The sequence below is a fragment of the Lacerta agilis genome, chromosome 7 (assembly GCF_009819535.1).
Source record: "Lacerta agilis isolate rLacAgi1 chromosome 7, rLacAgi1.pri, whole genome shotgun sequence".
Taxonomy (NCBI): domain Eukaryota; kingdom Metazoa; phylum Chordata; class Lepidosauria; order Squamata; family Lacertidae; genus Lacerta; species Lacerta agilis.
Genome location: NC_046318.1, coordinates 59,390,964 through 59,408,241, shown reverse-complemented (window position 1 = coordinate 59,408,241; position 17,278 = coordinate 59,390,964). Strand labels below are relative to the sequence as shown.

The 17,278-nt window shown below is 41.0% G+C and overlaps 1 protein-coding gene across 2 annotated transcripts in view; it reads left to right on the top strand.

The window, feature by feature from the left end:
- The first annotated feature begins 581 nt into the window (after positions 1-581).
- The window catches only part of SLC7A13 (solute carrier family 7 member 13), a 35,210-nt gene continuing 18,513 nt past the window's right edge, over positions 582-17,278 (top strand). The window contains exons 1-4 of one of the 2 annotated variants that reach the window (XM_033155492.1): positions 582-1,331; positions 4,521-4,652; positions 5,921-6,285; positions 7,281-7,358. In XM_033155492.1, coding sequence (XP_033011383.1) covers positions 608-1,331; positions 4,521-4,652; positions 5,921-6,285; positions 7,281-7,358 — 1,299 coding nt within the window. In that variant the 5' untranslated portion in view covers positions 582-607. Of the gene's footprint in view, positions 1,332-4,520; positions 4,653-5,920; positions 6,286-7,280; positions 7,950-17,278 lie in introns of those variants that run through there. The other variant, XM_033155491.1, reaches the window with a different exon arrangement.

Sequence of the window (17,278 nt, the reverse complement as noted above, 5' to 3'; positions counted from 1 at the left end):
AAAAATATGCATTTTTGCTTGTTTTTGGCATTCGTCTGTCTCGACAGACAATGGAGTCCGCTTCTGGAGGTGAAGTCAAACCATTGCATAAGCAGCAACAAAGTGCCCCTTCTTGGGGCGCAAGCCTGGGTACTGTGTATGGAGGACCTGGGCTATCCAGATGACAAGACCCCAACTGCTGATGTGGTCCAAAACAGAGCAATATATTTGGCACAGGCTTCCACTAATATATGCATTTTTGTGCACAGATTATCTAGCACATGCCTTTTTTGTAAACTTTACTTGGCTCAAGAATTGCATTGCAAAATTCAGAGAAGTGTGAATTCCCAAGGCCGGCTGTGTTTCAGTTCTCTTATTGTTCCAGAAAATGTGCCTTAATTGGAGAACACGCTGGTGGTGGGGAATGCTATTTTCTACGACCCAGCCTGCTTCCTCGAAACAACATGGTTAATCATCAGCACTTTTCCTGTTAAACATAGGTTTGTAATGACCTTGCAAACAGTTCCAAGTAACGTTTCACTACAGTCAGAGGAGGAGTTTAGGATCTTCGGGTTGCTAACAATTCTTTTTTTGTGGGGGGGATAACAGCAAAAGAAAACAAAGTGCCATGGGGAACGACGGGTGTGATCAGGTGAATGAAGAAAATAAAAGCCAAAATGGCGAGATGCAACTCAAAAGAACCATAGGATATTTCGAAGGTGCCAGCTTTATCGTGGGCACCATTGTAGGGGCAGGGATCTTTGTCTCCCCCACTGGAGTGCTGAAATATTCTTTGCTCAACGTTGGGGTTGCATTGATCATCTGGACAGCTTGTGGCATCATTTCGTTGATGGGCGCTCTCTGCTATGCAGAGCTGGGCACAGCTTTACCCTTTTCAGGAGGAGAATATAGCCACATCAAGAGAGCCCTGGGCTCTCCATTGGCTTTCATCTTTCTGTGGACGGCAGTGTTCAACAAACCAGCCTCAAATGCCGCTCGGGCCTTGCTGTTTGCTGAGTATGCTACCAAGCCTTTCTACGGCGAGTGCCCGGTTCCCGACATACTGAAGAAATGTCTAGCTTTGGCGGTCCTCTGGTGTCTCGGGATCCTCAACGGTCGAAGTGTCAAGATGGCTGCTTGGGTGCAGACTGTTTTCACCGTCTTGAAGATGATGGCGCTCTCTGTAATTGCGGTTGGTGGGATTGTCCTGCTGATAAGGGGGAGGAAAGAGAACGTAGCAAGATTTGAGAATGCCTTCGGCTCAGAGATCCCAGATGCTGCGCAGGTTGCAGAAGCGTTTTACCAGGGGCTCTATGCATATGGCGGCTGGTGGTCTCTCAACTATTTGTCAGGTATAGCTCTCATTTTTGCTTTCAGTTGGCAGCTGTGATGTCTTGACTATGGAACTGAGGCTCCACACTGGTGTCAGTGACTTTACTTAATGATGAATGGAGTCCTGTACAGCTTCCTGGCTGGTTCCTTCATACAGGCCTGAAGCAATACTTTTCTAGGCCAAGGAAAGAGAAGGGGGGAGGACAGGGTGGAAAGAGAAGGGGGGAGCAGCGTGGATTATTCTAAAGCAGTGAACAACTAATTTACAAGGATTGAACACAGTGAAGCAGCCAGTTTAATCACACAGAATACCACCTCACATTTCTGAACCCTAGGATTACCAGGTTTTTTGTTTTTTAAATGATTGAACTACTGTCATTCAATCAGGGAACACATAGATAAGTGTTAGGCCCAATTCTGGATCAGTTTCAGCCATGTGAAAGTATCCCTGCAGATGTTGTTGAATTCTATCATCCTTGATCTTTGGCTATGCTCTCTGGTGCTGATGGGAGTCCAACATCATCTTGGATGGTGACAGGTTTCCCAGCCCTGATGAAAACCATGGTATTGCGATGTGAGCCAGGGAAGTTGTGAGGTATAAGACTGGATTCAGACAAATCCAGAATGATGATTCTAAGTCGGTTCCTGTGGACACATTCAGAGCTTCCCTGAGCTGAAGCGGGATCTCTCTGAAGCAGCCTGAACTGCTGGGCACCTTTAAAACTATTTGGGGTGATTAAGAGATCCAGGTGTTTTTTAAAAAGCTATACAGATCATGTGCAGGGGTGCCAACTTGAATAAAATATGGGGGCACAGGAAAGCCCCCTCCCAGCATAATAACTCACAAGATGTGGAGCAAGCATACTATTTGAATGGCAATGCCCATCAACTTTTTTGGGTGTGTGTGTGTGTGTCTGGCCTCAAATATTTTATTGGGGCAGGGTGAATGGACCTTGGTTCCTGTGATCATGTGTCTGAAAAAAACTGAAACATATGATGAAAACACAGGGTGGGGAGAGCTATTTGCAGACTGAAAGGATTAGATTATAATCTAGGAGTTGCCAATACTTTGGGGCACATGGGCTTTTTGAAAGAGTGCTCTGGGACCCACTCTCTCTAGCTTCTTCTTTCCCCCCTTAAAGACAGGCGAGAAAGCATATGCACACACACTTTGGGGTTTTAAAAATATAGTCTAGACTCTAGGTGAAAGTCAGATCCATATGAATTAAAGACATATCCTCTTAAATTTGTATGATTTTACATGGTTCTCCACCACCACCAGAAGCACCATCAATTTAAAGCTGATGGATTTTCATGATTTTTGAATAGGGTGGTAACGAAATCACCAGAAAATTTATACCTGTGGATATAAATGTGACCCATAGTTTTATCAGAGTTTTGAGGGGATCCCTTTTAAAAATTATGAGGATGCATAAGAATCCATACCTCAAAAGCATGGGGTTTTTGTGCAATGTGCTGGGGAGCACCAGAGCTGATTTTTATGGTTCAGGTGTGATCTGTGATTTGATGGTGGCGGGGAGTAGGGAAATCTATAGAAAAAACATATGCAATATGAAGCGGATCCCTTTTACTGGATTTGACTCATGCATTTATCTCTTCCCTCTCCTTTTCTGATCCCCTGTTCTCACTCCCCACCCCAACACCCTCCCTCCGTCCCTTTGTCCTGCTCCCTGCTGCATCTTGCTTTCTCCCCCTCCTGCCTCCTCCGGTCACTCTGTTGCCTCCCCCATCTCTCAGTTAGCTCTCTGCATATCTCTGTTACTGTGCTAGGTCACTGTTAGCCGAGCTACAGAACTATGCTTAAGCAGCTCTCTCATACCTGGTGCAAGGAATGTATGTTTGTGCCAAGAACAGAAACATAAGATAAGGAAAATGGTTGGCACATAAGTTACTACCTACTTGGAGCATTCCAATGTGATGGTGAAATCTTCCCTTTGGTTTGCACCTGGTTACAGCTGCTGTGAGTGTTGAACACACCTAAGCAGTGTACATAATGTACATATTGTCCTGAGCCTTCATATTTGCTCTGCTTCCTCAAGACTGAAGCAGGACCACACAGTTACTTCTTGACAGGCATCAATTTGACCATTGTTACTGGTTCTCAGAGCAGCAACTGGTGATGTAATCATTACAAATTGATTCAGTAAAACACAATGGCTAGGATCTGAAACTCCACAAAGTTGCAATGAACACACTTAAAATAATTATCTTCCAGAACATCCCAAACACTGTGGTTTAGAGAAGGCCACTGTTGCATGAGACCTCTCCATTCACCCCTTATCTGTTGGCTTGGAGTTCCTATAGAAAAACGGTCTTATGCGTGCTTTCTGATTTTACTCTGTTTTAGTTTTATAGTATGGGGAATGTTTTTGCAATGATCAACACAGTACTTGGAGGAACATAAGTTAGTAAAGAAAATATGGCCGAAGAAGCATAAATGGAAGCAAAATTCTTTGTTTTGCAAAACAACAGGATACGGGGGGGGGGGGAAAGGAAATAACAATAATCATGCCAGCTCAAAACATGGTACAGTGGTACCTCGGGTTAAGAACTTAATTCATTCTGGAGGTTAGTTCTTACCCTAAAAATGTTCTTAACCTGAGGTACCACTTTAGCTAATGGGGCCTCCTGCCGCTGCTGCCGCGCCACCACCGCACGATTTCTGTTCTCATCCTGAAGCAAAATTCTTACCCGAGGTACTATTTCTGGGTTATCGGAGCCTGTAACCTGAGGTACCACTGTATAAGAATAAATGTAAAGCAGATTTTCACAAGATTCAGTACCAATTTTCAAATCAGCATATGAAAATTCACAAAAAGAGTATAGTCATGTGTGTAGTAAAAGAAGTTATGTTGTATGCTTTCTCCCTTTACAGTCAAATGTTTTGGAATGATTTCTAGGCAGAGGGCCTTCTCGGTGGTGGCACCCACCCTGTGGAACACCCTCCCACCAGATGTCAAGGAAATGAACAATTATCTGACTTTCAGAAGGCATCTGAAGGCAGCCCTGTTTAGGAAAGTTTTTCATGTTTGAAGCTTTATTTTGTTTAATATTCTGTTGGAAGCCGCTCAGAGTGGCTGGGGAATAAATAATAAATTCTTCTTCTTCTTCTTCTTCTTCTTCCTCCTCCTCCTCCTCCTCCTCCTCCTCCTCCTCCTCCTCCTCCTCCTCTAAATTTTCTATTTCAGAGGAAGTTAAAAATCCGAGCAGGAACATTCCATTGACTGTGATGACAACACTTCCTTCAATAACTGTGTTTTACTTGCTTGTGAACATTTCATACCTGACAGTTCTCACACCAAAGGAAGTTGTCTCCTCAGGTAGCCGGATTGGTTTGCATTTTTTTATTCAAGAACTGATCATAGATATAATACATATGCAGTAGATAATAGAGATGGATGCACCTGAAAATTGTGTTTTCTCCATTTCTCATTTTTCCAGTCTTATGCTGAGTTTACTACACTGCACCAATATGTGATTATTTTTTAAAAGTCAGCATGTTAATGTGCATTTTTCCTTATTCTTGTATGCATTTTTTCCTAAATATAAACTTTTTTTTTTACAAACGATTTCCCATATTGTTAATTGTTATGTTCACATTTATACATTTCTGTGCACACTTTCCTCTACAATATGCATATTTTGATTGGAGAAGTTCAGAAAAGTGAGAATTTCAAAGGATACCTGTGTTTCAGTTTGTGTTTTGCTCCAGGAAGTACAAATTAGGCAGGCTCATATTAAAAAGTGAACCAAACCAAAACAAGGCAGGCCAGGGTCTCAAGCAAACCAAAGCAGAGATTTTGCTGATAAAGTCAGAGTTTTAAAAGCATGCAATTATGAACTATGTTAAAGAAGGCAGAAAATCAGAGTTACGTTTATGTGTTTAACTTGAAGCCCCATTTGGTGATTTTTGGAAGTGCATTTTAAATTGTCAGTTGTTTAGCCTCTCCCGATCAGGTGTAAAGGATGAAGAATGGAACCAAATAAGTGACCGTTCAAGACTAGCTATGCAACAATGTGAAGGTAGCATGCTAGCCTGTTACCGATTTTAAAATTATAACTAATATAAAATAATTCCCCATTTGCTTTGGGATGAGACTCAAATCCCATTGAAATTTATGGATGAATTTCTCTTCCAAGTGATGATGCATGGTTTGTTGTAAAAAAAAGAAAAGAATGACATAAATTCAATGTGCCCAGCATTATTATTGATTGCTGTAGGTGTGCAATCTTGTTTCTGGGAATACAGATTAAATAATTGCAACACACTTCAGTAACAAGGTGCTGGTGCTGGTGGGGGGGGTGGTGTCTGTGTCTGGGTCTGGGTCTGTGTGTATATGTGTGTTTGCAATAAATACATAAATTTCAGCTAATGCCCCACCTCTTATGGCAACAGAAAGTACACAATTTGAAATACTGCTTTCTGTGGATCTATTAAAGGGTACATGATAGCCTGATGCAGCACCTGCAACTGCTAGCGCTTTAAATGGTCTGGCGGCCACTGAAACATGGGACTAAACTTGATGATCCAGGAGAGCTGTCGAACTGTAACCAGGAGTCTGCTAATGATGTCGATGTTTCCTTGCAGTCGCTGTAGCAGTCACTTGGGCTGACAGGGTGATCCCTTCAGTTGCCTGGATAATTCCTGCATCTGTGGCCATCTCCATATTTGGCGCCCTCAACAGCAGCGTATTTACACTCGGACGACTGACCTATGCTGGAAGCCAATCCGGACATTTGCCCACCATAGTATCCATGCTCAATGTCCACCACTGGACCCCAGCACCAGCCATGATTTTCTCAACTGTCGTTGCGTCCATTTTTATTATCCCATCAGACTTAATTGCTTTAACCAACTATTTTGGCTTCTCCGTTTGGCTGATGATTGGATTAACTTGCACTAGCCTGATTGTCCTCCGCTACCGAGAACCTAATCTACACAGGCCGTACAAGGTAAAAAGAAATTTAAATACTTAATTAATCGCTGTATAAATAACATGCGAGTCTTGCAAGCTTTAAGCTATGGACACTGTAAGTTCAACCCCATTGATACTAGATGGGACATATGTGCATTAGAAATAGCCTTATGCTTAGACAGATGATTGGTCCATCTAGTCTATATTGTATACACTGACTGGAGGGTCAGGCAGAGGTTTTCTACATAAACCTTTATATAAACCTATATATATATTATGAGGTGAGCCTACTGAGTGAAGAGCATGCAATTATAGGACTATAACCTCGTCAAAAGACCACATCTTGGTATGTTCCAGAATCACATTTGGCCATTTTGGATAGAATTGTTTTTAAAAGCTAGATCTACATTGTCATCTTAGCCGTGTCTATTCAGAAATAAGTCCTGCTGAATTAAACAGGGCTTGAATTCAGATAAGGGGATGTTAGAATTACAGCCTTGCTTGCACATAGGTGTGTATTAGGGGAAAAGAAAATGTGTCTGAAATATAGGGGTGGACTCTAAGCAGTGATGCACATATGGAAAATTTCAGGGGGGGGGCTGTACTGAAAGGGAGACAGGCATTTTACTCAGCTGCAGCTGCAGAACCAAAGGCAAATTCTGAAAGTGCAACACCAAACGAGTGAGGCATAATGCAAGGATAGGTCCAGACAGGACCATCTTTCATCGAGACAAGCCAAGCTTCCCATGTGAAAAATGACTGAACAGTTATTTATACCGTCCCCAGTGACTGTAAGACGATCACTCAGTACTCAGGAAGTCTGGAGGAAATCTCTTGCATAATGTAGCTCTGGAGAGATTTTGCCTGGGGCTCTTTCAGTTCTTACCACCTGTCCCCCAAAATAGTTGGTTTGCAGCACAAGCATCATCTCTGCTCAGAATACGAAACATATTTTATTTTTCTGCAGTTTTCCCCCCATGCTTCTTCATATATCTGACATTTGCTTTCCCAAACCCCTCTTCTGTTTTGCAGGTTTTCTTACCTGTCGCTTTCGGGATGGTGGCGATTTCACTGTTCTTAGTTTTAGCTCCTATAGTCTGGTCTCCAAAGGTGCAGTACATTTACGCTTCCATTTTTATGCTTGGGGGTCTCCTGTTATATGTGCCGTTTGTCCATTTTAAAATTCATTTTGCATTTATTGACAAAATCACTTGCTATCTGCAGCTCTTGCTGGAGGTATCACCTCCTCATTATAAATCTGAGTAAGGGCAAAGGTTCATACTTGGCTGCATTTTTAAAATTTTATTTTAGTGAACAACATGGCTTGGATCTAGAATAGCATAAGTGGAATATTGCTTCCTACAGCCATCTCTCCAAGGGGGTGGGGGAGACAGTTGGTTTTAATGCAGACCCACCTAATTTTCATTTCTTGAAACAATATGCAAACTGAAATGCAACTCGCTGTTGAAATTTGCACTTCTGATTTTGCAATGCTGTTCTCCAACCCAAAGAAATGTGGAGAAAAAAATTGTATATTATGGGAAATTATGCAGTAAAATGCGTATATCATATCTTCCAACAGCTTGTGTCTCAAAACTGGGATGCATGTCTTCCCACCTGTGCTCCCAGGTGAGTCAAATGACCCACATGAGATCATGGAGCCCAAAATACATACTTTCTTTTGGGAGAGATCTTGTCATGGAATCTCACGAGATCAAGGCACCCAAATGGCTCCTGTGCAAGAAAAAAGGATGCTGCCTCCCCCCCCCCCAAACACTTTCAGGGTATGATATATTAGTGAGACTAACACAATGCATTGTATTAGAGTAAATAGGATACAAAAATATGCATATTAGGAATTGAATTTTCATGAGGACTTCAAAAAAATTCACAAACTCATGTGTAAATATGTACTTCTCACTGCATCTCCCTGGACCACCAGCACCTCAAAGCACAAGAGGCTGTGGCGGGAGAAAGGGCACACAATCCCATTGTGTGAGTGTTTTTTCTGCATCACACCCAATGTTTCTTAAGATTACAGGTTAGTAAAGCTGTCACCTGGTTAAAGGAATCTGAATCTGAAAGCAGCCCAATGCCCCTTTCTTGTTGCTTGAATTTTAAACTTTTATTTCAAAAGAAAATCCAATTTGCTGGTTGAAGGTGACTGTTCCTAGCAACCCAAACTTGTGTTAAACTGTGTTTAAGCATTATGTTTTAATGTTGTAACCCACCCTGGGACATTAGGGTTTTTGCTTTTGTTTTCTAATGTTATTTTGTATCTGTTTGCTGTTCTGGGCTCCTGGGTGAGATATAAATTCAATAAAAAATAATGGGGAAAACTCTTGAGATATCTTTTTTTAAGAGCACATTCCAGTATGTTTTGTTTTTCAAACAATTAAAATAAAAACTAAACATAGTAATTGTTTGTCAAGTGAGAAGCCACAACTTCTTTAAAAGGGCAATGCCCTAACTATTATCTGTTCTAAGGTTGTTATATATTAGGTCTTCTTTGGTGATCACGCATAGCTGAGTAAGATTGTCTTCCATGAACACGGTCTTAACAATGAGCCCGTAAGTGACTGTGGAGGCCAATTCTGGATCCACACATCCTTCCACAGTGGGGACAGAGGTTTCCAAATGGGAGTTGATCATGGTGAGGGTTTGCCAAATGTGCCTTCCTCTTAGCATGTTTCTTCCTTTTGTCCTGAGTTTGACCGTCTTCAAAATCCATGACATCTTTGGTAAAGGCTGTTCTCCATTGGAGCACTCATAGGCCAGCGTTTTTCCAATCGTTGGAGTTTATACTACATGTTAGGTATGCCCCCGAGGATGTGACTAGCCCAGGAATTATTTCCCCCCCAGAACTAAATTCCCTGTCTTTTGCCCAAACACCCACTCCTGGCTCCCCCACAAGCTTTCTTCATTTCAGCAACCTAATTAGGGTGTTGGGGAAAGACCCACATTTTTTTTACTACAGTGGTATCTCGGAAGTCAAATGGAATCTGTTCCAGAAGTCCGTTCGACTTCTGAAACGTTCGACTTCCAAAGCGCGGCTTCTGATTGGCTTCAGGAAGCTCCTGCAGCCAATCGGAATCCGCAGAAGCCTCATTGGACATTTGGCTTCCAAGAGATAGTTTGAAAACTGGAACACTCACTTCTGGTTTTTGACCGTTTGGGAGCCAAAACGTTCGACTCCCAAGGGGTTCGGGAGCCGAGGTACAACTGTATTACTATTGTTAAACAACTGGAAGCCAGGAATCTTTGCTTATATAAATCACAGGAATCTACCAATACAGCCCAGTCTCCAATCTCTCTACCTTTGCTCTATACATTAAGTTTAAAATCTTAATTATTTTGGTCAACTGCCATTTTGCATTCATGGGCAAGTTGATAACTGCCCTGAGACTTCAAAATGAAGAAGACTCAACATCAGATTCCATAAATAAATTGCATTTCCTCATATTACCCCTTGTTACCCTTGACTCTTTGATCCACACTCCCCCGGCATGGGGTCACTTGCATGATCCATAAGAAACTATCCAACAACAAGGGTTTCAGAGGAATTTCAGAGGTGCCATGGATGAGATATTGCTGTTTTGCAATCAAACCTTGTACACATATCCTGTTTGGATACGTCACCTCTGGTTTTGCATCACAACAGATTGTCCAACAATTTATTTTAATGCTTTGGTTATAGAAAACAAATGGGTGTCTTGAGTTCATATGTTTGAACCAGTCCAGGAGTTACTGCCATGGAAAACTGAGCACAAATCATGAGTGTTCATGGAGCTGTATATTGTGGCTCTTGCAGATGTTTTGAGTCTGCACTTAAGTGATTCACTTGAGATTGGGAGTGTCAATAGCTAACCCAAAGTTCCATTTCACAGGTAGCAGCATTAGGCTGCAGTGCTATACACAGGGTGTGCATGGACCTGGATGTGCTTTGCACAAAATGTGAGATTTCACTAGAAATGCAGCGATGCTACAACAGTGGGACAGGCAGTTGTTGTTTAGTTGTTTAGTCGTGTCTGACTCTTTGTGACCCCATGGACCAGAGCATGCCAGCCACTCCTGTCTTCGAATGCCTCCCACAGTTTGGTCAGACTCATGTTGGTAGCTTCGAGAACACTGTCCAACCATCTCATCCTCTGTCGTCCTATTCTCCTTATGCCCGCAATCTTTCCCAACATCAGGGTCTTTTCCAGGGAGTCTTCTCTTCTCATGAAGTGGCCAAAGTACTGGAGCCTCAGCTTCAGGATCTGTCCTTCCAGTGAGCACTCAGGCCTCATTTCCTTAATAATGGATAGGTTTGATCTTCTTGCAGTCCATGGGACTCTCAAGAGTCTCCTCCAGCTCCATAATTCAAAAGCATCAATTCTTCGGTGATCAGCCTTCTTTATGGTCCAGCTCTCACTTCCACACATCACTACTGGGGAAACAATAGCTTTAACTATACGGACCTTTGTTAGCAAGGTGATGTCTCTGCTTTTTAAGATGCTGTCTAGGTTTGTCACTGCTTTCCTCCCAAGAAGCAGGTGTCTTTTAATTTTGTGACTGCTGTCACCATCTGCAGTGATCATGGAGGCCAAGAAAGTAAAATCTCTCACTGCCTCCATTTCTTCCCCTTCTATTTGCTAGGTGATGGGACCAGTGGCCATGATCTTAGTTTTTTTTATGTTGAACTTCAGACCATATTTTGCGCTCTCCTCTTTCACCCTCATTAAAAGGTCCTTTAATTCCTACTCACTTTCTGTCATCAGTTATCCCCGAGCAAATAATTGAGTTTGGGATGCCAGGCTTATTTGTAGTTAGGGAGTGCCTATTGATACGTCCAGCAGATGGCACCACACAAACAATATCTGACCTGAAGTAGTAGGTAGATTATGCAGAACGCTAGAGAAACAGCGGCGACTCATTATTATTATTTTTGGAAGGTAAAAATGTAGATAAATCACTTTCTAGGTCAGGAACTATTCTGTCCGTGCCCTGCTTTTGAAACTTTTATGAGCAACTCAGGACCACTTGACTTTAAAAGGATATTATTATCCCAAAGAATGTAACCATTGAATAGTAATTGAGATATAGATGGAATACACACAACACACAACACACAACACACACTGTATTCAGAGAGAGAGAGAGGTCAATCCCGAAGAATCTGTCAGAAGTACACAGTGTCACTACAGCCCCGGCAATATGTTACTGCTTGCGAGGTCTGAAGGTACAAGGCCACCACTGGGCTGAAGCTAAGCAGGTCTGGGTTGGGTTAGTGCCTGGGTGGGGGACCACCTGAGAGCCATATGCATGCCACGCTGCCTTTGGCTCCATGACAATACATCATATCCCTGTAGGTCAAGGCCAACATAGATGGTCCACTTGGGGCAAGCTGCAGTGACAGGAGGATGTTATGTTAGAGAGCCCTTAGATTTTCTACTGGGTCCCTAGGACACAGAAAGTGCCTGGAAAGCCACTGTGTCTGAAGGTAGCCAGAGCGCACAGCTTCTTCATTCTGTGGCAGGTAAATACAGGGAACGATGTGTGACGGCATGCTTGCATCGCCCTGTAGGGGCTGCAGAAACCATCCTACTCTTGGGGTCTCCTCTCCTCTGAGACAGTTGTGACACTGTACACTGGCACCAACTCAGTGGGCACTTTTAATTGGTTTTTAACCATCATGAGCAGCAGTTACAATTTTTGGGGTAGTGGGAGAACTCAAAAAAGAACTGCATGCACAAGCCTCATTAAATTCCTAAAAAATACAGGAAGACGAAAGGGAAACATCAAAATTAATGGGACACTGCATGGCAGACACATTACAATACCCCTGGGAGCATTCAAATGGGTACTTGATGATGGGTAATAAATAACCATAGCAGTACTGTAAATAGCAATATCCATTATATAAGCAATCATCGCAACACTGTCAGAATGATTGAAAACAATAATGTTATTTTAGCAAACTGCCTGATCAGGCTGAGATCGTGTAAGTTTAATGAAATGCAAACTGGAACAGACTAGAAGATGAACTGGTTCAGAACAGCAAACTCATCCCAACTCATAAATCCATATCAGATCAGTAGTAAAGCAGATCTTAATAAATCCTAGAGTTACTCACTGGTCACAAGATTTGCTGGACTCAATACAGGTATTTGCCAACTTAGGCATGTGAAAACTTCACCTGAATCACCCACCTTGTGATTAGGCTGCAAACACATCTTATGCGTGCCTCTGGTAAATACTTTCCCACCTCTAATCCCTCATCCACACAATACAATTTGTTACAGCACAGTTTTAATCTGAACTAGCACTTTTAAAAGAATCCATAAAAAGTGACCTCCATTCATACCAAAGGACATCACGTTTCATTGTATTTTTTCCAGTCTTCCAATTAAAATACCAATTAAAATATTTGGCCAGGATAACCTTAGATCAATAACAGACGCCTAAGAGTTGGAAATTCTGATTCAATGCAAGGCTGTAGCATAGCAGTAATAGACCTTTCTCCACCAAGAACTCAAATGTTGAATAAACGTAGTCTCATTACAATAAGCATTTCTTTTGAGCATTTGAAAATATAGCTAATTCCTCTATGAGGAAGCTGGGCATAAACTTGAGTTGTTTAACTTGTGACCTCTTGAGCCTTGTTGCTGATTGGGTTATTTAGAGGTTAATCACACAACTGTTGGTACCACACAACTGTTCATCAACAATCTATAATTGAGAATAGTGCAGGCAGAACAAGAAAATCTGCATTTATATTTGATTATTTCAGAATGTATTCTCCCTCCTACAAGTTATAGTAGAACTACATATGGTATTGGAACCTATTCCCATTAAAAGCAGGTATCTTACAACCAACCACTCATTTTTCCTGATTTCAACAAGCTTTGTCCAACAGGAACAGAGACAAGAGGCATGTGACTTTCCAGATAGTGTAGGACTCCAACTCCCATAAGCTCCAGCCAGCTTGCCCAGTGGTCAATGTTGATGGGAGCTGTAGTCCAACAACATCTGGTGGACTATGGGTTCTCCATCCCTGTATTAGAGCTGTAAGCCCTAGAAGCTTCTCTTATTGCAAGCAGAAAAAGTAGACAACGATTCTCAGGATTTCCAGATTCATGAGCAAATTGTGTGCTTGGGCAGTGCAACCACAGAATCGCACAGCCCTGAACATAACAGACCAAGGGCATGTGCCAAGATGCCTCCATAAACTCATCTGGAAGAATAAATGCTATTACGATGAAATTTTGAAACTAAACCCAAGGCTTAAAACGAATTCACATGATGTATTTCTGTGTTAATTATAATCCCATATCCCCCAGACGACTATTAGACATTTAATGCATCCTTGTTATTCTCATTCAGTTTGAGAAATGCTTGAAAATGTTCCAGCTGTAAAGTGGGCGGATAAAACAGCTGCTTCACTTAATACTTTAAGCCTTTTATGCAAAGACCTATTTCACTAGATGGGTATTTTAGACATCATAATCTCTCACGTGGAGGTTATACATCATGTCCTGCAACTCAGACTGTATTTGCACAGAGATGGTTTCACATTCCTGTTGCTACAGCTGTAAGAATAATTTGCAATGAGCAGCCATTTGTGTGGGTCTCACCTGTGTCAGGACCATCTATGGGTTGTGCCATTCTTTGAATCTGTTCCACTGATTGCAGGTCTGGAGATAGTCCTGTCAATACAAGGGGCATTATTTGTGGATGATGCCATGTGTGAATATAGAAAGTGTCTGAGTTGCTGGCAATTTTCTGGTCTGCCTCCTGAAAAATGCAGATCTCTCACATCCTGCTTCTGATTCCAGGATCGCAACAGCAGCAGCAGCAGCAGCAACATCATATTTCCTGACTTTCATTTTGAATAAATACCAAGGCAGTTAACAAATAAAAGCCAACCGCAAAATAGCATGTATGAAATTGATTATAATTATCTAGCTACTCAGAATTAAAACACATAAAACACATATTTCAGCATCCACTAAAGATCCCTGCTCCAAAGACTTATTTGTTGACTAACATGCTCAAGGGAAATGTGTATTCTTTTAAGATGCTTTCAGAAATGTGTATTCTTCCTTTTGTTTTTGCAGTATATAAAGACAGATCCAGAAAAGTAGAGATAATACCCCATGCACACGTATAAACAAAATGTGAACATGCACATTGATTTACCGGTATGTTCAGGCTTCTCAAAGATTACTTAGGATTTGTTAGGGGTTATGAATAATAGTTGCCAGTCCTCTTTTTCTTCTTTTACTAAATACTGCAAACCCCTTACTGAAAGTGCTGCTTGAAGATACCGTGAGTAAAGAATGGAAGAACCCTAAAGAAAATAATAATAGGTATGGGATAAATATAAAAATTTACTGGAGACAAAAACACCACTTTGGCTTTCACCATTGGAAGCCATAGCAGTGGTGAAGAAGAAGAATATGATGGAAAGTTGGGCAACCTATAGAAATTTACTAAGAGAGGAAGGTGGAGAATTTAAATTAAAAGAGTTCAAGGATTTATCAGGAATGTTAACAACATGGATACAATATCATTTGAATGAAGTATTTTAAAAAGATATGAAACGGGGCTTTGGGGAACAATAATCATAACTAGAGAGATACCTGTTAGACTGTAATGTTAAAGTGATGTCTAAAATGCGTAAGATGTTACTGGAATGGGAGACAGAGGACGAACAAGTGAAATCTTCAGTGAGCAATGGGCAAGAGATATTGGTCATAACATAGAAATGAAAGCATGGGAATGACTGTGGAATATGGATATGAAATTTACAGCATGTTATGGATTACGAGAAAATTACATGAAAATGTTATATCGTTGGCATCTAACACCTAGTAGACTGGGAAAATGTATGAATAAAAATCGAATAAGTGTTGGAAATGTAAAGAAAAAGAAGATACGTTTTTTCACATGTGGTGGTGTCAGGAACTGGGCAGAGGAGAAGTGGTGGAGACTGCCTCCCCATCCTGACCCTTCCAGGGAGGAGGAAGAGGAAGACAGTATAGATTTACAACAGGGGTTTGCGGGAGGTCACAGCTCAGAGGCAGATGAGGGGGAAAGCTGGGAAATCATCCGAGAGCCAGAACAACACCCGTTGCCATTAGAAAGCATTCCAGACCCTCCATCTCCCAGAACCTGGAGAGCCTTAAAAGTAGGAGAGCAAAGAGCTCAAAGACAGAGGGCATGTAGCAGCACCCATAGAAGTGATGAATGAAGAAGTGGGAGAGACGGGGAGGGGTGGAGATTCACTTGGGACAACGCCATTATCCAAGAGGCTGGGTTCTATAGCCTCTCTCTGTAATATTGAAATAAAAAAGGATGGTAAGAAACTTTTCCTTGTCTTTCTACTTTCCTGGACAACCAGCTGGGAACTGCTGACAGCATCCTGGCAGGTGGTCTTGTAATAAGGTTAAAGCTTACTGGGAAATGATATATAATGAATTGAAAAAGATGTTTAAGATAACATTTGTAAAAACAAAAAACCCAGAAGCATTTCTATTGGGAATTATAGGATCAGAACTACCTAAACAGTGTAGAAATTCATTTATGTATGCAGCTACAGCTGCAAGAATGTTATTTACTCAAAAATGGAAAGAAGAAGAAGTTCCGAGAGAAGAATGGCTACAGAAACTAATGGATTATGCAGAAATGGCAAAACCTACCAGAAGAATAAGAAATCGAGACGACACACTTTTTATAAAGGAATGGAAAGAGCTTATTGAATATTTCCAAACAAACTGTAAACAGATTAAGACATTGGCAGGATTATTGCAATAACTTGCAGCTTCAAAAAACATATATGAGAACAGATGAATAAAAGAGTATTTCAAGATAATCTGAAATATGCAGGGAATGATGAAAAGAAGTTTAAGGAACCACAGAAAGAGGAGGAAGAAGTCGAGGTTTGAAATGTTATAATTATTGTTGAAATGTATATAAATGAAAACTATAAATAAAATAGTAAAAAATAAAATAAAATAATAATAGAGTTTTCTACCAGTAATGCATGAATTGGGCCTTCCTTTTTGTCTTAGCTATACAAGGAGCTATAGAAAAGATCAGGCACAGAGCAATTAAAGAGAGATGGGGAATCTGTGGCCCCGCAGCTGTGACCTTCCTACAACTCCCATCATTCTTGGCTGTTGGCCATTTCAATTGTGTTACCAGATCTGCTTGTGTGTCACAGGAACATGTGTAACTTACACATCTGTTCACAGAAAGTGGGACAATTAATGATAATCCTCTTGGAATCCCTACTGGAGACAATTGCATGCTATAGCCAGGATTACACCGGCTTTAAATAGCATGCTTACTTTGATGAAAATAGAAACTTTAAATAAAAAAAACACTAACAAACTTTTTTTTTAAAGAATAAAATAATTTAAGAGTAAAAATGATATATTGTGTGATTTGGGAATGTGACCTTTCACATCAGTGCTCTAAGAAATTATTTTCCTTCTTTGTGAGCCATGGAACATCCAAGTATAAAGTATGAACATAAACTCCACCTGTCCTTTACAATTCAGTTTCAACCATGACAAAGCATACATATCAATAACTCTGAATATTCTGCTGCAAAATGGCACTCTGCAGAATTTGTAGATCATTACTTGTAAGGCATTGGTCATATTTACCGAAAGGAAGAGGAAGGAGAAGCAATAATAATTTATGCTCCTTTGCCGTAAAGATCTCCACTAGGTCTTTATGACTTAACAGATTTTGGGATGAAAATTGCATTGGCATATGTGTAAGATGCCGTTTCCTTGACACACCATTTATCATAATAATTTACATTCCATGCTATTGATCATCCACATTAAGTGGCTTTTAAATGCTTGCTTTCGAAGGGAACTGAATCATGTTCCTGCATTTGACAGTGTATCATTCATAAATGTGCTCCCTTTATTTTATTGTTTTATTATGTAAAAAAAAGAAAAGAATACTGAACTGATAGGCATATGAACCGTAGTCAGCAGTAAGGTGCAATGGTAGATTTATTACAAAAGTAA